Genomic DNA, 24,662 nt, shown 5'->3' with positions numbered 1-24,662 from the left:
CAGTAGGGTACTTGTCAGGGATCTGGGCTCATGTACGTCCTAACACACCACCATCTTCCCACCTCCAATCTTTCTAGGCTGACTACACATTACTTCCCCTTGTGTGTCTTAAGTTCCAGACAGCCTACTAGCTGATGAGCAGTGGAAGTTGAACTCTAGAAGACCTGAATTCAAATCTAACTGCAGACACTTACTAACTGCAAGTCACTTAACTTTTGCATGCCTCAGTTTTGTTTTGGTTTTTTTTTGGTTTTTATTTATTTATTTATTTTAGGCAATTGGGGTTAAGTGACTTGCCCAGGGTCACACAGATAGTAAGTGTCAAGTGTTTGGTCTGAGGCCGGATTTGAACTCAGGTCCTCCTGATTTTAGGGCTGGTGCTCTATCTACTGCGCTACCTAGCTGCCCCTCTCAGTTTTCTCAACTGTAAAATGAGGGCAGTAACAGCACCTACATCAAAGAGTTGTTTTGAATCTCAAGTGAGATAGTATTTGTAAAAAGCACTTAGCACAATACCTGGCACATAGTAGGCACTATATAAATGCTGATTCCCTTCCATACTTGCTCTTCCCAGTACATGGCATTCCATTTCCACCTCTATCCCCCATTGCCTCAAATGTTTTCTCATTTTTGCCTCTTGAAATCCCTAACTCTCTTAAAGACCCAGCTCAAATACTACTTCCTACAAGAGGCCTTACCTGATCCCTCCAGTTTTTATTGCCCGCCATCTGCTTTGTAATTATTTTGAGTAGATTTTGCTGTTTATTTATCCACATATATATTATAATTCTTCAAATAGAATGTAAACTCCTTTGAAGGCAAGGATTGTCTCTTGTTTGACTTCCCATCACCACTGTGTAGCATACTACCTAGCATTTACTAAATGCAGGCTGAATTGAAATGGGATAATATTGAGGGAGGTTTTAAGTTGTAGAATACAGGAGAGAGAGATCCCAGCCTGTGGCCTCTATTTTCTTAATCAGAGGAAGGTTCTTTGCTAAGAAGGAGGGAAAGGGGTGTGGTATAGGGGGACTGAGCAGAGAAAATTTAAAACCATGACTGTAGGAGGTTCATCCATCAGGGAAGAAGAAAAGAATTGTCCAACAGCAATAAAGCTTCGGGTCAGGTTAGATAAAAATGTATAGTAAATCCTGTGGTCCTATAACTTGCTTTGCTGGCAGAGAAGGCCATGATCAGTGTGACTAAGAAGTGGCTTTTGGCAGGACACAGCAGTGACTGGAGAAGGCAAGAGGGAATTCAACTGAAGAGGCCAGTGAACAATAACTTTATAGGGTCAAGACTGAAGTGGGGGGCGGGGAATAAGGCCAGAGCATACGTGGAACCTGGGGTACAGAAAGGGGCGAGAAGTGACTAGAGGTTTCAGTGAAGATGAAGAATAGGTTTAGGATTCATGAGGGAAAGGTAACAGAGGAGGGGAGGAGCTCAGTGTTCAGGGTCTTGGAGATAACACAATTACAGGTAATAGTGAGATGTAAGTGAAACATGTAATGACACGTAGCTGACTCTTTTGTACAAAAAAAGACAGGAAGCAGCTCAGGGACCCTCAGCTGTCTGACTATGGCCCAGTGGGGGAGAAGGAGATGTTCATACTAGACAGAGCTGAAAGAAGGGGGGGACGGCAGCTAGGTGGCACAGTGGATAGAGCTCTGGCCTTGGACTCAAGAGGACCTAAGTTCAAATCCGGCCTCAGACACATGACACTCGCTAGCTGTGTGACCATGGGCAAGTCACTTAGCCCCGATTGCCTTGGGGGAAAAAAAAGGAAAAAAAAAAGGGAGGGGGAATCTATGAGGGAGCTGGAGGTGACCAGGCTTGCTCTCCCCAGCTCCAGCTGTGTCGATGGCAGCTGGAAGATCAGTGGTTAAGATTTCTGAGAAAAAGCAATAGAGATAGATAGATTCCTTGGCCCTGGCCCTGAGAAAGTAGACAGGAAGTCAATGATGGTTATCAGAGGGTTACAGTGATTGATCTCCACCATGACACATAGTCTGGGTTCTGCAGGTTACAGATGCCTAGCAGAGAAGAGTCAAATCAACAAGCATTTATTGAGGACCTGCTATGCGCCAGGTATTAAGTGCTGGGGATACAAAGAAAGAGGAGGGGGAAAAAAGGGTCCCTACTCTCAAGGAGCTCCTGGTCAAATGGTGAGAAACTGAACTGTTAGTATAAAACTTCCCTTCTCATTCCCATTGCTTGTACATCAACAAGTGTTTGTGATCTGTACTCTCATTATAAACTTAGCTCTTCCTTTATAGTGATTTTGCCTTTTCTCTCACTAAGTGTGGTCAATCAAGAAATGCCATTTGTGTGCCTTAACTTTTAAGTGTGTTGGGTTGAGTAGCTGTGTAACAATGTACCTGAAATTCCTGCTTCCAATTGAGATGAGACTATATACTCCCTTGACATTTACTTAGCTCAGCTTTACTTAGCTGAATTCAGGTTTTCATTTTGATTTCAGCTGGAACCCCAGTGGCAGAGAACTTGAGCATGCCTAGAGCTATGGTTAAGCCTCCTTTCTCTCAGATACAGAGGGAGGGGAGGAAAGGAGAGGAGGGGACAGAGGAGAAAGTCCAGCCTCTGAGTTGGCCTAGTAGGATATTGATTCTGCCTCTTTTCTGATGGGAAGGAGGGAAAAGAACATTGACTCTTTGCAGCACTCTACAGCTACACCTAGTGTTGTATTCCCTTCCCAATTTAAGAATGTACGAGTCCCAACTAGTTAAAACATTGGCCCAAACCTCCAAGTACCTTTCCCTCTCTTTCCCCAATTATAAGGGATTAGATCAAACTAGGAGCAAGCAGAGGGTAGAAACCTTGTCTTCATATCCTCGGCCTCCACCGAAATTTAGCACTTAATTTGGCATGAAATATCCTAAGGTCACAGAATCTCAGTTGGATTGGCGACCTGAGATGCCACCTTGTACAACCCGCAACTAAACAGGAATCCCCTCTACAACATTGCTGACAAGTGAATCATCCAGTTTTTGCCTGACAACTTCTAATGCCACAGGACCTGCTTTCAAATCCCCACTTCTGACGCTCAAAAGTGTGGACACTTCTGTGAAGAAGCAGCCAGCTATCCAAGGCAAGCCAGCCTAGCTGAAACAGAAAAGCACCCTGAGAAAGTCAGTTGATATGTGCCAGCCAGGTGATTGAATCTCAACTTTTGTCTCCCTTCAGACTCCAATGGAGAAAGCTCAGGGCCCTGAACCTAAGAGCCATGAGATTAGCAGGGCCTCACAGATTACTCTATAGCCATCATTTGTTGGGAGCAATCACAGTAAAAAGGCCTGTCCTCCTCAACACCAACCAATGACCAACTCCTACCAATGGAAAGTTGACCCAAAAGCATCAGAGTTGTAGTGCTTCTTCCTCTTAGAGCAGAGGTTCCCAAACTTATTTGACCTACTGTACCCTTTTAAAAAAAAAATTACTCATCACCCCCATGGAAATCTTTAACCCTTTAACAGTTTTGTTGTTTGTTTTTTTGAAATTTGCATCATTTAAAAGAATATAAAATTTTTTAAATGACACATCTTAAATTTAATAATTTATTGTAAATTTGAGGGTTTTTTCTGCATTAAAATTTGATGATGAAATATTATATCGTGTAACCATATAATATCGTATTGTAGAGAAGTCAATATCTTCCCGATGTATGCTGGACATCCTGACCGTGCAGACAAGCTCGCCTGCCAACACTTCAGACCTGTGAGCAGACTTGACTACTGATTGGTTATAACTGCATTTTGTGTGTTGATTTGAAAAATAATGTAATCACTACGACTTTGTTACACAACAAATGAAACATGTACAAACGGTTTTTCGAAATTCTCTTCTCCTCTTTCCTCATGCTTCTATCGCCCCCTTATTTTTATTCAATGCCACCCAATTGCACCCAAGGCTACTACCACCTCCCTGGATCGTTTTATGGGGAACCTCTCTGGTCATGCTTCTAGCCCAGCCCCTAAAGCCATCATCCCAAAGAACAAACCCTAATGATGATAGGGCCTGTCACCTGCTTCCCAAGTATTATATTGTCTTTTGTTGTTTAATTGTGTCCAATACTTCATGACCCTGTGGACCATGCTGGTCATGGAGTTTTCTTGGTAAAGTTACTGGAGTGGTTTGCCATTTCCTTCTCCAATGGATTAAGGCAAACAGAGGTTAAATGACTTGCCCAAGGTCACATAGCTAGTACGTGTGTGAGGCCACAATTGAACTCAGGTCTTCGTGACTCCAGGTCCAGCTCTCTCTCTGCTGAGCCACCTAATTGCCTTACTTCCTCAGCAATCACAACTATTGAAGATCCAGGAAAGTCTTTGGCTTTGTCAAATGGTTTGTAACTCAGATTTTCAAGCCTAGGATGTTTGCATAAGACTCTCATTGGTGGAAAGAATGCATTTACCCCTATATGTAGGATATGTGTGCTGCCCACACGGGTCATGAGTATGTCCATATGGTTTGGCTAAATCCAACTCAAGGGAAGCATGAAAACTATCTCTATAACCCTGCCCACTCCCTCCCGAGGAGGCTTTTGATTCTTGCCGGGAGAGGAGTAAGAAAAGGGGCCAAGAGGCTGGCTTTGATGTTTTCCTCTGAGAGAGGAGTACCAGATTAGAGTTCTATCTGTCTGCTCCCTTAAATATTGCTAGTCTAGGGGAATGGGTTTTTTTAAACCATTTTTTAAAAACCAAGTGGCTCAATCCTCTTTCCTGATCATCGTCCCTTAAAGGGAAAAGGTTGTTGTTGTTTGTCCTTCCTTCTCAAAGAGGACCATGACATTAGGGAGGTGATGCCATAACATGCAAGTGAATTAGATTTAAGTGAGGGAGGGCTGTGCAAAGTCACCAGCCTCACTCTCTCCACCCCAACCATATTCATCCCGTGGTGAGATATAGATCAGGACGAGTGGAGATGGCACTGAAGTGGGGCACCTTAGTCTTTTTAAGCCAAGGTCTTTAAAATGTCTCAATCTGACTGAGGCAGCACTCATTCAGTGATTAAGGTTGGGTAAGAAATGAGGCAGAGAATGGCCTCTTTACCTAGTCCTAAAAAAATCCATCTAGGAGGGGAAGACTGGCAGGGTTTCTGGCCAAAACAGAAACAATTGATATTTACATTCACTCTGAGACAATCAGGGTCCAAGCAAGGGGAAAGGGCAGAGCAAGCTTATATCCAAAGTCTTGACTTCTTCCTACCAAATGCAAATACAAAATGCAAAAACCAAATACAAAAGATGACCACAACTTTATTTTTTTTTTTTTGCCTTTCTTTGTATCCCTATTGATTAGCACTGTGATTGGCACTTACTCCCCATTCCTCATCTGAAAAATGAGGGGGTTGAATTCCAAGAATCCTTTCAGCTCTGAATCTACAATCCTGTTACTAGATAGCCTCTAAGATCCCATCCACGGTCTCTTAAGGCAACCCATTCCATATTTAAAGAGTTGAAATTATCAGGGTTTTTTTTCCTATCCTGAACTGAAATCTGTATATGTCATTGCTTCTAGCATTCTCCTGCCAGACAGAACAAAACAAGTCTGAGAGGTGGTGTGTTACACTGGAAAGACTATTGTTCCAATTCAATTCAACTGGACAAACTGTATCTAATTACCTACGTGCAAAACTCTGGGAGATCAAAAGAAAAATGGTAAAATTCCTGCCCTCAAGAAGCTTACATTCTACTGGAAGGAGAGGAAACAAAGCATATGCAAATAACTAGATAAGAAATACAAACAGAATAAAGGAGAGACTGCAGTGCAAGTGGACCGAGGACCTGAGTTCAAATCAGTAATGATCTTGAGCAAGTCACTTAACTTCTCTAAGGCCTCGGTTTCCTCATCTGTAAAATGGGAATAATAGGGGTTGCTGTGAGGATCGAATGAGATATGTGCCAGCACCTGGCACACACTGTAATCGCTATACAAATGTTAGCTACCATGATTATTGTTGTTGTTAATTAGTATTACGGGGTTGTTGTAGGGAGAATAATAATCCAAGATATAAAATAAAATATGTGGGGCTTGGGGTCTAAATTGAATAGACTCCTGAGTCTCGATCGCTTGACCTGTCCGGACCTAGTTCCTCAACAGGAAAAGAAGGGAATTGAACTGGACCGAGTCCCTGGGATCATTAACAACTCCCTGGAACTAACCAGTGAACAATCGGCGTCGGTTCCGCGGCTGCCCTCACTTGCCATGGCGCCTGCCCGGCTTCCTGCCAGCAGCCTCGCTGGGGCTGCTGGGATTGGGGTTTTCCAGTCGCGTGTCCACAGGCTGGCGGTAAGTTTATACCACTCAAAGTTGGAAGCCGTGGTCGAGAGAGCAGGTAGGGGATCCCTGGCCTCTCCGGGGCCCTTCTCCAGGTAGCAGTTCTCCTTAGTTTGGTGGGCTAGGCGGAGTTGCCCCTGTTAAGGCTAACTGTCCAGGGCAATTCTGGGAGTGGTTATAGTACCAGCCCGGGGCGATGCGGGTTTTGGAGGTTGGAATAATTGGAAAGTGGGGGTGGGGAATGGGGTTTCCCCGGCCAGTGAAGGGCTGAGGAGGGGACTACGAGGAGTGGCTGTGCCTGAGTGGATGGGCCCCCTTTGCTCCCCCACACTGTCCACGCTCCCTGGGGGGGGTTCACGCACTAGCCTCTCTATCCAGGCCAAGCCCCGAGGATGGGGAGAGGGGATGCTTTGTGAATGGTCAGACGGAAGATCCTGAGGACTTTTGAGCTACCATTTTCCCCTAAGTTAATAGGAACATTAGCGTGTCTACGGCCGGGGCTTTCCAAAGGGGTGCATTACGGGAGAGGGGGATGGCTCCGCGTTTCGGGGCCGAGACGGTCCACTCCCGGAAGGGGTAGGAAGGCCTAGAGCTTACATTCCCAGGCTCTGCGGGTAAAGCCCCTTGAGCTGTAGGAAGCAAGGACCGACTTTCGGGCGACCCTTTGTCCTAGGAGGTGGGAAAGATATTCTTCACTGGTCTGGGGAACCATTGCCTTCAGGAAATACAGCTAGGGAGGGGGGGACTGAGGTGAGCGGGATGGACTATGGCGCTCCTGCGGGGGGGGGGGGGGGGAAGGGGATGGGAGTAAGTCCAAATAAATCCGAACGTTATTAGTTACGAGCCCCCAACCCACCCATTTCCTTGGAGAACTCAGTATCCCTGTTGTGCCCAAAATTCTCCGAGTCTGTTGCCTTTGAGGCTCAGATTGTGTTTCCTCCCTTTCGCCTCCCCCCATCTTGCATTTCCTGTTTTGGATTAACCCAGGTTAGATCAAGGCTGCCTGTGGAGGGTAGACAAGAATATACAGTAGACAGTTACTCAACTCACGAAAAAGAAAAATTCATTACTTTTTCAGTCGTGAGATAGGGGGTTGGTTTTTTGTTTTTTGGAGAGGAAGGATTCATTATGGAAAGAAAGAGGAAGTATTTCTTGTTTTCAAATACCTTTCTACCCCTCGTAGAATGGTATGTGCCGCTCTCGGAGTAATTTAGCCGAGAGTGGACTCGACCTTTGCCAATGAGAGGGGAGGCGATCCTCTTCTTCCCCCTCCCCCCCGGAGCTGGGTGGTACGTTCCGGTCTTCCTGGTCTGGGGATGGGAGACTGTGTACCACAGTGAAAAGGGGCGTTCCCGGGAAGCCAGTCGCTGAGCCTGGGTTAAGAGTCTTGCCAAAAAAAAAAAAAGCACCACCAAAAAAATCCCATGCAGTTCATTTCTAGTCCTGTACCGCAAAGAGATAAAGCAAAGAGAACAGGAATTCATCTATACAAAAATAGTTTTAGTGACGTTTTTTGGGTTGCAAAGAATTGGAAACTAAGGGGGCGCCTATCAGTTTGAGTATAGCTTAGCAAATTATGGGAAATAATGAAATGGAGTTCTCTTCTGAATGCCATCATGGGTTATGGGGGTAGGGCATAGTAGAGCAGCTGGTAAGGCCCAGTGAACCACAAGAACAATATACAAATTGACTAACATAATGTAAAGAGAAACAACACAAACCTACATCAAAATTCATATTAAATTGAATTCGCAATACCAATTCCACAGGACCAATGATGAAACTCCTCCTCCTCTTGGTAGACAAATGGTGAACTAGGGGTATAGAGTGTTGCACATGATGTTAAACACAGGCACTGTAGAGGTTTTGTTTTGCTTAACATTTTTTCTTGTTACGCAGAAGGATTTAATGTGGGATTTGGAGTGGGAGGAGAAGATTATTAGGAAGCTACTATCAAAGAAAAAATAAAAATCATCAATAAAGCAATTTTTTTAAAAAGGAGATGAGGGTAGGGATAAACCAGAAAGTAAAGGAAAGAAAGGAACATGTATAAATGGAAAGAAAGTAGAAAAAGGACCAGAAATTCTAGAGTAGGATGTCACTATTAATTTCAGGATACATATATATTGCCAATGCAAGGGGTATTATATATATATATATATATATAAACTACTTCCCTTGACAATGGACTTACATTTTGTTACATGTAATTAGTAATTGAGTCCCTAAAATGTGCAAATGATCAAGTTTGGCACTAGACAGAGTAAATGATTTCCCTTAGGGACAGTATTAATAAATATTAAAAGCTAAAATTCAAACTAGGCCTTCTGACTCCAGTTCTGACACCAGGCTGCCTCTTGTTATTGGCTATTATGCTCTGGGAAGTTTATTGGGGAAGATGGATGGAAGATGGACTCAATTTTTTTTTTTTTTTTTTTCAAAACCAGTTCAATCCTAAAATGTTCTACGACAAGTGTCAGTAATTTTAAAATGCTTGTAAGGCTTCTTCTACAGCTAATGACATCAGTCATTAGTGTAGTTTGTAGTTTTGGGGGAGAATTACAATACTTAATAACCTCATTGTATAATACCATTATATAACATTTCCCCCTGAAGTTCTTCTCCAATGCCACCTCCTCAAAATGTGGAAATGAATATAGGGAACCTATGAAGGACATGCTAGCATAGCAAAAATTCTGGAGGTAGTTCCTATCAAACTAGAAAGTCTTCCTCTACATGCCTAGATGTGTTATATGTTTATTTTCTGAGAATCAGCCTACCTTAATGTGGAGAGGCTCATCACCAAGCTGGCCGAAGAATGATATGGAAGCCATGGCAATTCTAAACTTATTGTCAAATCCCCTTCTTATCAGACATCTTTGTAGTCAAGTGTGGCACTGTGGAAAGAGAGCACTGATTTGGAGTTGAGAGGCTCAGGGTGAAAATCCCAGCTCTGCCATTTAACTACTTTGTGATGTTGGATGGGTCACTTAACTTCCCGGTTTCCTTATCTGTAAAATGACAGGGTAGAATTAGCTGACTTTTAAGGTCCCTGTCAGCTGTGATCCATTTTAACCCTTATTCATTCAAGTGGATGGCCCTTCCTTTAAACAGCTAATTTGTCAATGTCTTACTAAAAATCAAACACTGACATTGTTCCTGACCATGTATTTATCACACATACAACTTCTATTCCAAGAAACTGTTATTATCCAGAAACATTCATTGAAAGACAGGGGGAGGGAAGAAAAAAAGGGGAAAAAAAAAATTTACATGATAACTTTGTTGTATATTTGGAGAGAATAGCACATTGTACGGTAGATTAGCAGTTTCATGTGCAATCATCTTTTTTATTGTACTATGTTATGGAAATGTTTGTTTTGTTTCATGAATTGAAAATAATATAAATTTGTTATACAAAAAAAAAAAAGAAAAGGAAGAAAGCCTGCCATCTGCAGAGGTTCGGGTCTAGCACAAAGTCCTGGGGATACAAAGTAGGACATGATATTGTCTCTACTCTTAACCATTCAGTAAGGTAGGACGTGTACATAAAGAGATAAAAATAACAAAGACCGTTGTTAAAGCTTTGAAAGACTGCAATATACACAGGAGCCGCTTTATAAATTCACTCAACAAACATTAACTGCTTACTGTATATGGAGAACTGTGCTAGACAAATTCAGATAAAACACAGTGCCTGCATCATGGAGTTTACAGTGCAGTGGGTGAAAGGGGAAAATTGTAATTTATATAAGCAAAGAATAATGTTGTAGGATTTTTAGAGGGGCTAGGATACCCTCAGGGAAACCCAAGAAGGTTGAATGGTTTAATTTGACTGAAGTACATGAAAAAATAGTAGAAGAATGACATTCAGTTCAATTCAACAAATATTTATTAGTCACTTACTATATGCAGGCCACTGTGCTAAGGAAAGATACACGGATAATTAAATACAGAGTAAAATGACTTTGCTTTTTCTTATTTGTAAATCTTTAAGCAGCAGAAAGCATCACTAATAAGGGTAAATCAGTAAAGATCCCCTGTAGAAGGTGACACTAGAGTTCTGCTTTGAAAGAATCTAGAGATTCTCAGAAGGGGACACAAGGAAGGAGGGTGTTTCAGACATGAAGCACAGCCTAGACAAAGGCAGAGGGTCAAGAAATGGAATCACATGGAGAAGGAACACTCAGCCAGTTTGACTGGACAGGAGAATATCTGCAGGGGGAATAATAGAAAGGTAAAAAAAGGCTGGATAAGTAGGTGAGAGATAGGTGGTAGAGCGCTTTGGAGAAGTTTGTATCTTATTCTAGAGACAACAGGAAACCACAGGAGTTTTTGTGTTTTGTTTTTTTTACTTACTAAGAGAGTGGTGTGGTCAACTCTGTGTTTTTGGAGTAATTTGGCAGCCATGTGAAAGACAAACTAGCTAGACTTAGAGGCTGGGAGAGCAATTAGGAGGCTACAGAAATAGTCCAGGTGAGACATGAGCCTGAAATAGGATGATACCTGACTGATGTGACAGAACTGGTGAGGCCTGGCAACTAGTTGGATGTGGAGGTTAAGAGGAAGAATAGGGGTGCCCTGGAAAGAGACAGGGTTCTGGAAATATAATAAATCCTGTTTTGAACATGTTGTTGAGTTTTTGATGCCTGTGAGATAGTGAAGTAGAAATTTCCAGAAGGTAGTTGGTAATTCCAAATTGGAGTTTGGGAAATAAAGAAACAAATTAACAATCAATCAAGAACCATTCGTTAGGCACCTGTTATATGCCAGGTACTGGGGATGCAAATACAAAATATAAAACAATGCCCACTTGGACATGAGACCTGAAGTGACAACAAGGGTGACCCAAATGTCTCAGTGCAGTTTTGAGCAATTAGAGATTAAATCCTATGTATGCAGAATAAATATAAGGAGAATAAATACAAAGGAGTTAAATAAAAGAGAGGGATGGCGCTAGCAGTTAGGGAAATAAGGAGAGGCTTCAGAAAGTAGTGCTTGAACTGTAACTTAAACGAACAAGTGAAAAAAGGGCACAGCCAGGCACTAAAGTTGACCAGTACATAGCTACAGAGATGGGAAATGGAATGTTGTGTGAAAAAGAAAGAACAGAAAGAAGGCCAATTCAGCTGGATCATGGAGTTCAGGAAGAAGAATATTATATAGTAAAGCTGGAAAGATAGATTGGGGCCAGGCGGTATAGGAATTTCAAGCCAAACAGAGAAGCTGGAGTTTACTGGGAATCACACAGTAAGATTTGTGTCTAAGGAAAATCTCTTTAACAGTTGTAGGGAGGATGGACTGGAGCAGGGAAAAGACTTAAAGCAGGGAGAGTAATTCTGTTGCAACAATCTAGGTGTGAGACCCGGACAGTGCCTTTGGGATTCAGCATAGGAGACTGAAAAGAAATGGTCTGGCAAATAGGAACAGAATGAGAGAACAGTGTTACAGAAGCCAGAGGAGGAGGAAGTATCCAGGTGGAAGGGTATTCAACTGGCAAAAACTACAGAGAGATTTTAGTATCATGGGGACTGAGAAAAAGCCATCGGATTTAGCAGTTAAAATATTGTTGGGTCAGATGGTCAAAAAATATTGAAAGGCAGTTCTGAAAATAAAGGCAAACTATGAACTGTATGGAAAAAAAAAGTTCCAAGTTACTAATAATAAAATAACTCTGAGCTTCTACCTCATGCCCTTCAGATCGACAACAAATGAAAACATTAAAAATCTATTCCTCAAATCTCAGCTAAAGCTTCTGCAAGAAGCCTTATCTGATCCTCCTTAATCTTAGTACCTTCTCCAATTTATCTTGTATGTATCTTATTTGTACATGGTTATTTGCATGTTGTCACCCTTTGGGTTTTTTTTGGGGGGGGGGGGAGCCTTTCTTTCTATTTCCAGCACTCAGCACTTCATCTGAGATATATTCAGACCTTATAAAATGTTGACTTGACTACAAGGTATTTATATTTCCTACATGTGTGGCCTGGAGAAAGTAAAATGAAGGGACTGAACTATTGGCATCTTCAAAGTACCTTCCAGCTGTAGATCAATGATCCTATGATCAAGATCTCCCCACTGCACAAGGAGCAACTTCACAGAGAAACCGGCCCATCAGTTTCACAGAGCTTATCCCAAGTGCAGTAAGAGAAGCAATTCCTAGGGGCAGCTAGGTGGTGCAGTGGATAGAGCACCAGCTCTGAAGTCAAGGAGACCTGAGTTCAAATCCAGCCTCAGACCAAACACTTGGACACTTACTAGCAGTGTGACCCTGGGCAAGTCACTTAACCCCAATTGCCTTTAAAGAAAAAAAAGAGAAGCAATTCCCAGCAATGGAAATCCCAAGAGTTAGGGTGACTACAGATAGTTTAGGAGGGTAATAAACTTTTTGTGGTATAGACCTATCTGCTAGGCTCAATTTTTTTTTACTGTAATTTTAAAAAAATTAATAAGCATTTTTTTTCTCTCTTCTACCTCCCCTACTCTTACTGGGGGGGATATAAGGAAAACAAAACCCTTTTGTTCTCCTGGTTCTGCTCTATATCAGTTCATCCGAGTCTTCTGAGGTTTCTCTGATGCAGATGACTCTGGTGGGGAGAGTGAGGCTGGTGACTTTGCACAGGCCTCTCTCACTTAAATCCAATTCACTTGCATGTTATAACATCACTTCTCTAATGTCCAGGTCCTCTTCGAGAACAATAATAAGTCCAGCATGCATAATGACTTCTCTACAATATGATACTATATGGTTACATGACACAATATTTCATCATCAAAATTTTAATGCAGGGGGAAAAAAATGAATTTACAGTAAATTATTAAGTTTAAGATGTGTCATTTTAAAAAATTTTATATTTTTTTGAAATGATACCCCAAAAAAATTACTCATCACCCCCATGGAAATCTCTAACCCTTTAACAGTTTTTTTGAAATTTGTATCATCAGTTCATGTAGGCATAGACCCAGGACATTTCCTAGCAAAGGTATCTAACAATGTTGGTTTATAAGGAGAAAGATCAGAAGCACAGCTAATTAGTCAAGAATTGGGGGCATAAGAAAGGGTGTTCGAAAAATATATGATAAACCTGAACATTTTGAAGCTATAGTGTTTAATTGCATCATACCTCACATAGCACTTTGCCTTTCCACTCTCAGATATGCTTGTCGTTATTGTAGTTATTATATGTTACTATTATTCTCTGTGTGGACTGTCACATTAGTGAGTAGAGGCTCTCTGTGGACAGGGATGGATTCTCACTCATCTAGACTTTGTGCCTAATAGATACATAATGTGTATTTATTGAAAGCACAAATCTGACACAGAGGAGGTTGGTTTAATGAGCATATTAGGTAATTCATAGTCATAATCGACTAGCCCTTTTTTTTTTTTTTTTTTTTTGGCTAGGCAGTGGGGTTAAGTGACTTGCCAAGGGTCACACAGCTAGTAAGTGTTTTGTGTCTGAGGCTGGATTTGAGCTCAGGTCTTCCTGAATCCAGGGCTGATGCTCTATCTACTGTGCCATCTAGCTGCCCCTCAACTAGCACTTATTAAATGCCTGAGGTGTAATAGGCACTGTGCTAAGCACTGGGGATACAAAGAAAGTCAAAAAACAGCCCCTGCTTTCGAAGAGCTCATAGTTTAAGGCGGGAAGCAACATGCAAACAATAATGTGTAGACAAGATATATACAGGATGAATTGGGGTAGTCTCAGAGGGAAGGAGGATTAAGGAGGACTGGCAGAGGCTTCTTGCAGAAGGTGGGACATTAGCTGAGATTTGAAGGTAGCGGGGAGGTAAGAGGCAGAGATGAAGAAAGAGCTTGACAGGCATGGGGGACACCATGGGGTGGCTGATAAAAGAATAGCAAGGAGGCCAGTGTCACTGGACTGTCAAGGACCTGGAGAGGAGGAATAAAGTTTAAGAATACTGGAAAGGTAGGAAGAAGCAAAGTTATAAAGGGCTTTAAAGGCCAAACAGAGGATTTTATAATTGATCCCTCGAAGTCATAGGGAGCCACGGGGGAGTTTATTGAATGGGATGTGGTATATGGTCAAGCCTGCATTTTAGGAAGATCAATTTGAGTGGCTTGAAGTGGGGAGAGATAAGGCTGGGAGATCGCTAGCCGTCAAAATATTTCAGTAGTACAGTCAGGAGAGAAGAGAGCATACAGTAGAGACGTTACAAGGGTAGAAACGATGGGATGTGACAACTGATTGGATATGGGGTGTAAGAGAGTTGAAGGATGACACCTTGGTGACTGGGAGGATGGTAGTACTCTCAGTGATAATGGGGAAGTTAAGAAAAGGGGTAGGGAGACTTGGGCAGAGATAAGGAGTTTATAACCAGGTCCAGCAGTCCCTTAGCAGTTGATTATGTCTACTCAGATGTATCTCTAACCTGTAGCTCAGTTAAGGATTCCAGCTGTATATCAACACATTTTTCTTTTCTGTCAAATCCAGAATATTCAGTATGATACCGAAAGAAAGAAGAGGGAGGAGGTACAGTAGCATGTACTAGGAAAGGCCAGCCTACTGTCTTAAAGCTCTAACCTCAGGAAACTACAGGGTACAAAGGGGCAGGGTTGGGCCTAATAGTATCTTTTCTGTCCCTTCCTTTTCTCCAGCCCCACCACTACCATCACCAACCTGCCAGTCACAAAACTGCCTTCCTGAGGCCTATCATGGAGGAATCCCTGTCAGATCTGGAGCCCCCACTGAGCCAGGAAACCTTCTCAGACATATGGAATTTGTGAGTGAGGGGTAGGGTGTGAAATTCCCAACATTACTTACTTATCAACCGTGAGTCTTTTTAATAAATGTCAGTAAGTTCTCTCTCTGGCTCCCTCATCATAGGTGGATGAGTTGAGAGTTAGAAGGAACCCTAGAGTCTCAGCCCTTTCCTTTTTGGGGACGTGTGAACTGAGACTCGGAGAGGTGGATGACTTGCCCGAACAGCGGCACCAGTTCTATCCACTGTTCACCTTATTGTTAGGCTGTGTGTCCAGTTGTCCCGTGTCTCTTCCAATTCTCCCCTACCCCCACCCCCCAACATGAATGACAAACGATGAAAACGATTTCAGCTATTTCTTTCTTGCCTTTCAGACAGTGGAACAATATGCCAGATGATTTATCGGTATGAACTTGGTGGGAGGCAGGAGGAACAAAGGGACCAGAATGGGGGGGGAAACCTGGGTTACTCTGATTGACTTTCTGATCTCCCTGTCCTCTCTCCATTCACCCCTAGAACATAGATGATATACAATTTGCCTCAGCAGACGATATAAACTGGCTGAGAAATGAGGAAGAAAACCCTGGGTTTCAAGTGCCTGCACCTCCAGTTAACCTGCCCACATCGTCTACTGTTCCATCCCGAAAGGACTATCCTGGGGAGTATGGCTTCAAGCTTGGTTTTCTGCACTCCGGAACAGCCAAGTCTGTCACCTGCACGGTCAGTAGGGAATTTGGGGGGGGGGGGGGGGGGGGGGAGAAAAAAAAGAGGGGGGGGGGGGAGAAAATGAGAGGGAAGGAGGGAGAAAAAGAAGATGAGAGAGAGTGAGAGACAGAGCTTAATGAGTTCTGATGGGATTGATCTCTGCCCTTTAATCATCTCTCATTTTATTACTTCCCTGACTTTTTCAGAGGTAGAATCCACAGAACTGGACCCTTTGGTAGATGTGAGGGAGAGGAAAGAGTGGAGGATGACCCAAAAGGTTTTTAGCCCTTTGATTTTGGGTGATTGTTATATCCTTTTGATCTCGCCTTCTGGCTTTGATCTGTACCTCTCTCAGTAGCATCAAACCTTTCACTAGAATAGGCGGCCTCTCCTCATCTCACCTTCTCCTCTTGTGACCTGTGGCCACCTGATGCAGGAGTGGTGCTTTAATAAGCACTTTTATATCTGCCACAGTGCAGGGCTCAGCTCTGACTAAATATTTGTTGATGATGACACTGATGACCTCGCCTTTCCTCCTAACATCATGCTCATCACTTCCATCGGTCCCCTTCTCTTAGCTGACTGACAGAGCCACCCACTCTGGTTCAAGCCTTGATCATATCTGGCCTGGACTATTGTAATAATAACCTCCCTTACTGTTTTCTTAGCTGCAATCTCCATCCTTCCTGTAATAGATCCTTAATATTTCACGCTGCTGCCTTAGTAATCTTACTAATTCACAGATGAGATTGATTACCTCATCCCTTTAAATCTTCAGTGGGTCCCTCTTTATCCCTAGAAGGATAAAAATACTAGTCTGGCATAGCCTGCCTTTTGAGGCTTGTTTCCTTCTATTTCTGAACATGCACACAGTTTATACTCTTGCTGACCAAGCTCTTTCCCTCATATATACTTATTACTTCTGCTGTAAAAACCTTTATCTATTCTTTTTCCCCTGCCTAGAAGACCCTTTCCTTCCCATCTCTACCTTCAGAATCCCTTATAACCCAAATTAGATGCCACCTTTTCCCTAGAACCAACCTCTGATCACCCAGCTGGAGGTGACCTCATGGACTCTCACATCTCTTTTATGCCCTTCACCTTGTAGTAGATTATTTGTGTCTTAGCAGACTGTAAACTCCATGAGGGCAGGTATTATCTTACATGTTTTGTATCTCTTGCACATAGGGATCACTCAGTAAATATTTAATTGACTGGTCCATGACTCTGCTTTACTTTGGCTTTCCCCACAGTACTCTCCTGAGCTGAACAAGCTATTTTGCCAGCTGGCCAAAACCTGCCCTGTCCAGCTCTGGGTCACTTCACCACCACCTGCTGGTTCCCGAGTTCGAGCTATGGCTATTTATAAGAAGTCAGAACACATGACTGAAGTAGTTAAACGCTGTCCCCACCATGAACGGTGCACCGAGCACATAGATGGTGAGACCGGAGACCCTCCAACATGGGAAAGGCAGGGAGTGGAGGAGGAACTAGCATTCCTCAGCTTTGACCCTCCTAATACTTTTTCCCACCTGCCCTGTAGCCCTGGCACCCCCACAGCACCTGATCCGAGTGGAAGGAAACCTACGGGCTGAATACCTCAATGATGCCACCACCATGCGACAGAGTGTGTCCATTCCTTATGAGTCCCCAGAGGTATGGTTCAGGACACCTGCGTCTCCAGGGGTTAGGGGCGCTCAGCAGTGGTGACCTGTGAGGGACTGTCTGATGTTGGCTACTGCCAAGTGGGCGTTGTGGCAAGATGGGGTAGGAACTGGGTATTAGGAAGTAACCGGAGCTCACGCTCCCTAGGCAGGGGCTGTGCTAGGCGGAGTTGTGGGGGCTGGATACGGAGAAGTAACCGGAGCTCACGCTCCTGAGGCAGTGGGCAGTGCTATGAAGCTGGGGAAGGAACAGAATACAAGGAAGTAGCCAGAGCTCGTGCTCCTGAGGCAGGGGGCTGTGCCACGTGGGAGTGGGGCGGCAGAGGATGAGTTCCCTTTGCTTAGTCCCCTCCCTAAGTGCAACATCAACCCCAGACGCCTCCTTCCTGTGTCCTTCCTGACTTCCTGGGTCATGTACCTTCCCTTTGTGTAGCACTGACCCCAGACACCTCCTCCCCGTATCTGGGCCTGACTTCCTAGGTCACGTGCTCTCTCTTTGTCTATGCACTAATCCCAGACGCCTCCTTCCTGTATCCGGTCCTAGCCTCCTGCGTCACTTCCTCTCCCTTGGTGCGCTAAACTCAGACATCCCCTTCCGGTATCTGACCCTACAATCATTGACTAGTAGGCGAGCTGAGGAGGAGGGGCTAAGTAGGTACTTAGGAACGGTCGTGGTCGGAGCACGCTCTCTCTTTGCTCCTGCTCTCTTGCTATGGCCTCCCTGCTTGGCCTTGCTGTGATGGCCTCTGAATAAAGCTCGGGTGTTGGCACCTCCTGGTCGGCTCGTCTCTGTGTGTTTATCCGGGTAGGCACCGAAGACTGGTAAGTATGACTCTGGCAGCCTGCTCCGTGTAGGAGGAGAGTGTATGGCGCGGCCAGCACAGTGACCTATTGGGGAGGAATCTCTGAGCAGATATTGGGTCTTCTCACTTCCAGGTCGGCTGTGATTGCACTACAATTCATTACAATTATATGTGCAACAGTTCCTGCATGGGGGGCATGAACCGACGCCCAATCCTCACCATAATAACTCTGGAAGACTCCAGGTAATGTCTGCCCCTGTGGGCTCTCCCCAGTCAAAGAATCTCTGATCTCTCTCTGTCTCTTTCTCTCTGTCTCTGTCTCTCTTTGTCTCTCTCTCTGTCTCTCTGTCTCTGTCTCTCTTTGTCTCTGTCTCTCTCATTCTTTCTGTCTGTGTCTTCTTCTCAGTCTTCAGAGTCCAACTACCTACTCCATTCTCCCTGTGGCTCCTCATATCCCTCAAAGCTAACTCCTCTTGACCCAACTCAGCTGTTATCCCCTCAGCTAGGAATAATTTGTTCCACAAATTTCTCATAGCACTTAATCAAGAGCTCAAATTCTGCCTTGTTAAAGTTTTTGAGGGCAAGAAATGTTGTTTTTCATCTTTGTATCCCCGTTGCCTACCATGATACCTTGTACATAAACGCTTAATTAATGTTTATTGAACTGAATTAGAAAAAAACATAATCAATCTTTACCAACTCCCTTATTAGTGCAGTTTCAAACCTTAATAGCGTTGGAGACTTTTTGGATGCCCTATATTTGAACTTTGTCATAAGCTGTTTTATGAGAGTTGCACCAAATAAAAAACCATTAATGATTTTTTAAGTTCCTAACTTTCCAGACATCCTCCCCACCCACACTAACATATTCATCCACTCAGATTTCCTCTTCACTCTTCTCTTACATCCCACCTCCAATTTCTCTGACTTAAGGTACATTTTGACCTGTGATTCTTCTGCTGCCTATACCTATGTTTCCTTTTTTGGGGGGGGGGGTGTAAGGGGGAACATGAATAAAGAAAATTAGGAGGCAGACATGAATATTCAATCCTCTACCCCATCTCTTCCTTAGCGGTCAGCTTCTTGGACGTCGAAGCTTTGAAGTACGTGTATGTGCCTGTCCTGGAAGAGACCGGAGGACTGAAGAGGAAAATTTCCGCAAGAAGGGAGGTCACAACCCACAACCATCCTCTGAGAGCAATAAGCGGGGTATGGGTGGGGAAGAGATTGGGTTGAGGGTGACTGGGGGCTGGGGAGGCAGCCTAATAAAAATGGGAGTCACTTGTTGACTCGCCTTCATCTGTGTCTTCCAGCCTTGCCCACAACTCCTAGCACCCCCAAGGCTAAAAAGAAGTTAGTGGATGGAGAATATTTCACCCTGCAGGTATGATAAATTAGATAAATCCTGCCTTTTCACTTCATACCCAAGGTTCTTCTTTAACCCTCTTACTGGCAAGTCTGTGGCCCTTTCCAGATCAGAACACTAGGTGATCAAAGGTAGAACAGGTGAGAATCTAGGTAAATCACACCAACCCACCCCATTGCTATTGTCCAGGAGCGGAAGGAAATCACGAATAGCTCTGTCTTTTGGCTGGCCTCAGTCTTTCAGGGTTTGCCCCCTTGCTCTTTCTTGGTTTTGAAATGAAAAGTGTTGAATTTGGAGTAAGGAAACATATTTGAGTTTGGATTGCAGCTTGGATTAGTTGTGTAATCATGGGCAAGTCATTTAATTCCTCTGACCTACAGTTTCTTCATCAACAGTAGTTGTCCTACATGAGTACTCAAGGAGAAAAGCTTTGTAAACCTTAGTAATTATATCACTATATGTGTTAGGTTGTTTATAAAGCCAGCACTGAGTGAGGTTGGTTTTTCCTTCTTTCCTACCTGTATTTTGCCTGCAGTTAGGAAATAAGGCCACCAGGTGGTGCTTGTGACTCCATCCTAGCTAACAGTAGACCTGAAATCAAGAGTCTGCCAATGCTTTTCCCTTTTTCATAAAAATAGAGCTGTTTCAGAGACTGTTGATAAGGCCAAGTCCTAACTGCACATAAACAGTTGTTATTGTCTTTTCAGATGCCAGTCGATGAGAATCAAGAAATGAAATATACACATTTAGCTGGCATTGAGTGAGAAGGGCATTGAAGTTGTGACTCTAATCAAATAGCAATAGTTAGGCATTAGGTTTTTGGGAGGAAGTCGAGTACAATGCAAAACACATAAGACATGACACCTCTCAACTAATTCTTAATAGGCTTGATGGTAATGTTACTGAGTCTGTTAACTTTGGACCAAAGCTTTCAATGACAGACAAGGGCTTCTACGACTTGACCTAAGCTCAAATATATATAGCCCCTCTTCCTTAGTCAGGATAGGCCTTACCCTTGGGTGCTCAGTAAGTGTTTGTGAAATGAATTTCCTTAGCACGGGAACTTTGCTCCCACCTCATTAACAGAAGCTGCCCTAGACTGGCTCAAAACAAAATAAAAATACCAATGTGATAGTTTGTGGAGGTATTTTTCCATGCAAACCACTTTTATTCTAGTCAAAAGGAAGTAACTTTCTACTCAAAGAAAAGAGAACTATTGCCTCTTCTAACAGGCTTTTTTTTTTTTATTTTGGAGTCAGGGTTAAGTGACTTGCCCAGGGTCACACAGCTAGTAAGTGTCTAAGGCCAGATTTGAACTCAGACATTTTTAGCCATTTATTCTTTTACCAAGTGGAATTTAAATATAGGAACAGGGTTTATACATTAAGTACTCCCCCCTTTATAGAATTTAATAGTTATAAAATCCACCTTTTACTCTGGTGACTTGTGCCTAGAACAACAATCAAATAGGTTTTCAGAATTTAAAGTATCTTCTTTATGTGTCTATCATCATCTTCTTCACTTCTTCCTACAAACACCTAGATCCGGGGTCGCCACCGCTATGAGCTGTTCCGGGAGTTGAATGAAGCCTTGGAACTGAAAGATGCTCACAGTGGGAAAGAAGCTGAGGGGAGCTGTCCCCACCGCAGGTAGGTATCCCAGGCCAGCGCCTGCTGCCTTCCAAGTTAAGTCCCTGCCAGCCAGCCTACCCATACAGGAAGTTCTGACCTTTGGCTGAGAGATCTCTGAGGAAAAAGATGTCATGGGTTTGCCACCCTGGCCACAATTGTCCGGAGGTGGAGGGGGCGGTGATTGGCAGTGGGAGTCAGGGTATAGCTGGCAAAGATGAAAATAGCCTTGATAAAACCCATCCCATAAGGATCTTCCCTTGGACTAAACTCCTTCAGCATTTATGCTCATCCTGTTTGTATGCTCCCTTAGAGTTTCATGTGAGCACCCCAGTGACATTGCAAGTCTAGTTGAAGTCAGAGACCATGTGTCCTGCTTTTAGTGGCACACAGGTGATGGTTAACAAGTGCTTATTAAATAAGCTTCTGTGACTGTTTTCCCAGCTTTATCTCCTCTAAACTATGTGTTTCCTACAGCCAATTGAAGTCCAAGAAAGGAGATTCTACCCCTTCTCAAGGCAAAAGACTTTTGGTGAAAAGTGAAGTTCCTGACTCCGACTGAACATATCTACCCCCACCCCAGAAACCCTCTGTTTCTTATTTCCCATGTACAACCTGTCCTCTAAGATTCCCAATCTTTAGCCTTCCCCCTTCTTCCAGCTTGAATGTGTAAGCCTCAGACAATATTAAGGTGTTCCTTGCTAAAACAGATAAATTAAGGAGGCCTTTCTCCACTAGGCTGTGCTCCCTCGCTTTATTGTTCAGTCGTCTGCCTTTTCACGACCCCTGGACCATAGCACTCCAGTACCGTCCAAAGGGTTTTGTTGGCAAAAATACTGGAGTGGTTTGCCATCTCCTTCTCCAGTGCATTAAGGCAAACAGAAGTTAAGTGACTTGGTCACACTGCTACTAAGTGCCTAAAGCCAATTTGAACTCAGGTCTTCCTGATTCCAGGCACCACTTTATGTCTACTGAGCACCTAGCTGCCTTCCCTCACTTTAGCGTCTCTAAGAGGGGCTAGTACTACCTGAGAAAAGTATTCTGAATGAAAATATTAGGAGCATTGGAATCACAGAATTAAAACTGAGGGAAGAGGCCCCCTTGTTTTATAGGTGAGGAAATTAAGGCCCAGAGAGTGACTTACCAAGGTCACGGATAGTGAGAGACAGGATTTACACCCAGAACTCCAAAAGTGATGGGTATGCTTCCGTTCAGATATGCTGCCTTTGTAGACTAGAGGCCTTGCTTAGAGCCATGATGGTTTCTTGAAACTGTTACATGTGTTTCTGCCATTTTGGAAAGTGTGTGTGTACATTCACTTAGGTATGTGTTCCTGGTAAGGTGGGGGAGGGTGACAGAAGTCAGGAAAGTGGGTAGTCACAAATTGTTGTTGATGCGTTGACATCTGTGATAAAATGAGCCATCTTCTCCCCACCCCCAGGATTTAGACTCTGAAATGCTTATTGGAATGTACTTCTACCAAAATGTTTTGTACCCTCTAGCCTTAAGCTAGACTCTGAAGTTTTATTTTCACTCACCTCTATTTAGCATTTCCTTTCATGATGAATGTAGGCAACAAACATTTTGAGAAGGGAGCGGTAAGTTTCACCAAACTGCCAAAGGGGTTTGACATAAAAATAGTTAAGAACCCCAGTTCTAGCCCTAGATTCTCAGGAACACACTAAAGCGAGGTGAACTTTGCCCACCCTCACAGATTCCTCCTTCCTCATTTTCTCCTACAAACTCTTACCCCTTTTTTTGTACCTTTTTGCTATTTTTATAGAATTTCTTATTTTCAAATAAAGAGTTAATACTAGTTGTCCATCTGATGATGCTAAAATGCTAGGGGCCTCTGGGGGGAGCAGAGGGAAGGAACCATGGGGGGGGGGGCTTGAAGGGGAGGGAACAGGCTCCTAGTTCCAGGAGTGAAACAAAGCATGGGGACTGGGTCAGTCTGCGGACTGCATGACAATGAGGGGGGCTGTCTTATTCATACCCTTCCCCCCTAGTCCTATTCAGAACTCTAGGTCCTCTCCACTGTCCCCTTCCCCAGCAGGGCAAGACTAGAGGGGAGGGACTCACGGTTTCTGCCCTTTTTACTTCCCCAGGGATGGAACTACTGTCCCTTCATCTGCCTTTCCTCAAGGATTATGGGATTTAAGGGTCCAATTTAGCAAATCTAGGCAGCTAGGGTAGCCATCTGCTCCCCAGGAGCGTGGGGGATGGGAACAATGGAGCTGCAAGATTCCAGGGAGGAGAGTGGGGACTGTTGAGAGGCAGGAGTTGGGGGACTTCTGTCCCAGTGTACCCACAGAGTAAAGGGGCAGCTGAGGTGAGAGCTGGGAGCTAGGATGGGGGCAGGGAAGGAATCTGGCATCTCTTCAGGCTGGGCCGAATGCCAGGCGATTAGATGAATTGAAGCTTTAAACTCTGCCAGGAAAACCTTTGAAAAGACTTTTTTGGGGATGGGAGGGCAGGGTTGGTTTAGGGGGGAGGCTCAGTGTTTCCCCATTCGGTTCCCAACTTTGACTGTTGGGGAGACTACAGCAACAAAGAGGATTCCCCTCCTCCCCCAGTTATCCAGCTTACAGTGCTAGATTTCTCCTCCCTGCATCTTAAAAGAGAGGGGGACCTCCCTAGGTCTGACCACCTAAGTGGTCAAGATCGATGTCTAGTCTCTAGAGCTTTGGGTATAACTAGGCCTCAGAATCCATAACCAAAGAACACCGCCCCACAGAACAGATCCCTTGGACACAGTATCCTGCTGCTGCACATGAACTCTGGATTCTCATAGGGAAAACCTTAGGAATCTGCTGACCCCCTTAAATCTGAGACTTCAAAAATTAAAGCCAAATGCCTAAGCCGTACAAGAGTCCCCTGCCACCATCAGTACTTTGTTGAGTCTGGGAGACATGCATCTTTTGCAAGACATTGCATCTTTTTGAGTCTTTTAAGGCAAGATCACTACCTGACCTCCCTTATACACCCTTACATTTCCCAATGTTCAGTGTTTTTGGTTCTGTCTCCCACTACACTAGAAAAGCTGATTACTTAGAATTCCACCAATCACTCCCACATGGATGCTGGCCTAGTCTAACCAAAAGCATTGGCAGAACTGGATTCCAAACCCAAGCCCCTTGACTCCAGAGGTGGTATTCTTTGTGCTGTCACTTTTTTTTTTTTTAAGTAAGGCAGTTGGGGTTAAGTGACTTGCCCAGCATCACACAGCTAGCAAGTATTGCATGTCTGAGGCCAGATTTGAACTCAGGTCCTCCTGACTCCAGGGCCACTGCTCTATCCACTGCACCACCGAGTTACCCCTCTACCCTTCTTTTGAATTGGATTGAGTGAAATGTACACTTTCCAGATCCAGTATATATGGTAGGCACCACACAAATTATTCCATTAATATCGCTGAATTGAGGGACTCTGCAAAGGGCAAGTTAGAGAGGCTAAGGAATAGGAATGTTTCACGA

General features: G+C 43.8%; 1 protein-coding gene across 3 annotated transcripts; it reads left to right on the top strand.

The window, feature by feature from the left end:
• The first annotated feature begins 6,238 nt into the window (after positions 1 to 6,238).
• TP53 (tumor protein p53) lies at positions 6,239 to 21,920 on the top strand. Of its 3 annotated transcripts, none has more exons than XM_027857038.1 (11): positions 6,239 to 6,305; positions 14,917 to 15,041; positions 15,395 to 15,425; positions 15,537 to 15,740; positions 16,979 to 17,165; positions 17,269 to 17,381; positions 18,326 to 18,435; positions 19,265 to 19,401; positions 19,506 to 19,576; positions 21,101 to 21,207; positions 21,664 to 21,920. In XM_027857038.1, exons 2-11 carry the CDS (start codon positions 14,974 to 14,976, stop codon positions 21,746 to 21,748), a joined length of 1,113 nt encoding a protein of 370 aa, XP_027712839.1. In that variant the 5' UTR covers positions 6,239 to 6,305; positions 14,917 to 14,973; the 3' UTR covers positions 21,749 to 21,920. The 3 variants fall into 3 exon arrangements, with proteins under 3 accessions (XP_027712839.1, XP_027712840.1, XP_027712841.1); XM_027857039.1 differs by having other exon boundaries at positions 6,276 to 6,351; XM_027857040.1 differs by lacking the exon at positions 6,239 to 6,305 and adding an exon at positions 6,306 to 6,388.
• The last annotated feature ends 2,742 nt before the right edge of the window (positions 21,921 to 24,662 follow it).

Source organism: Vombatus ursinus, unplaced genomic scaffold (genome assembly GCF_900497805.2).
Source record: "Vombatus ursinus unplaced genomic scaffold, bare-nosed wombat genome assembly UNPS02011916.1, whole genome shotgun sequence".
NCBI classification, from domain to species: domain Eukaryota; kingdom Metazoa; phylum Chordata; class Mammalia; order Diprotodontia; family Vombatidae; genus Vombatus; species Vombatus ursinus.
Note: the sequence above shows the minus strand (reverse complement) of the source record. Positions and strands in the feature narration are given on the sequence as shown.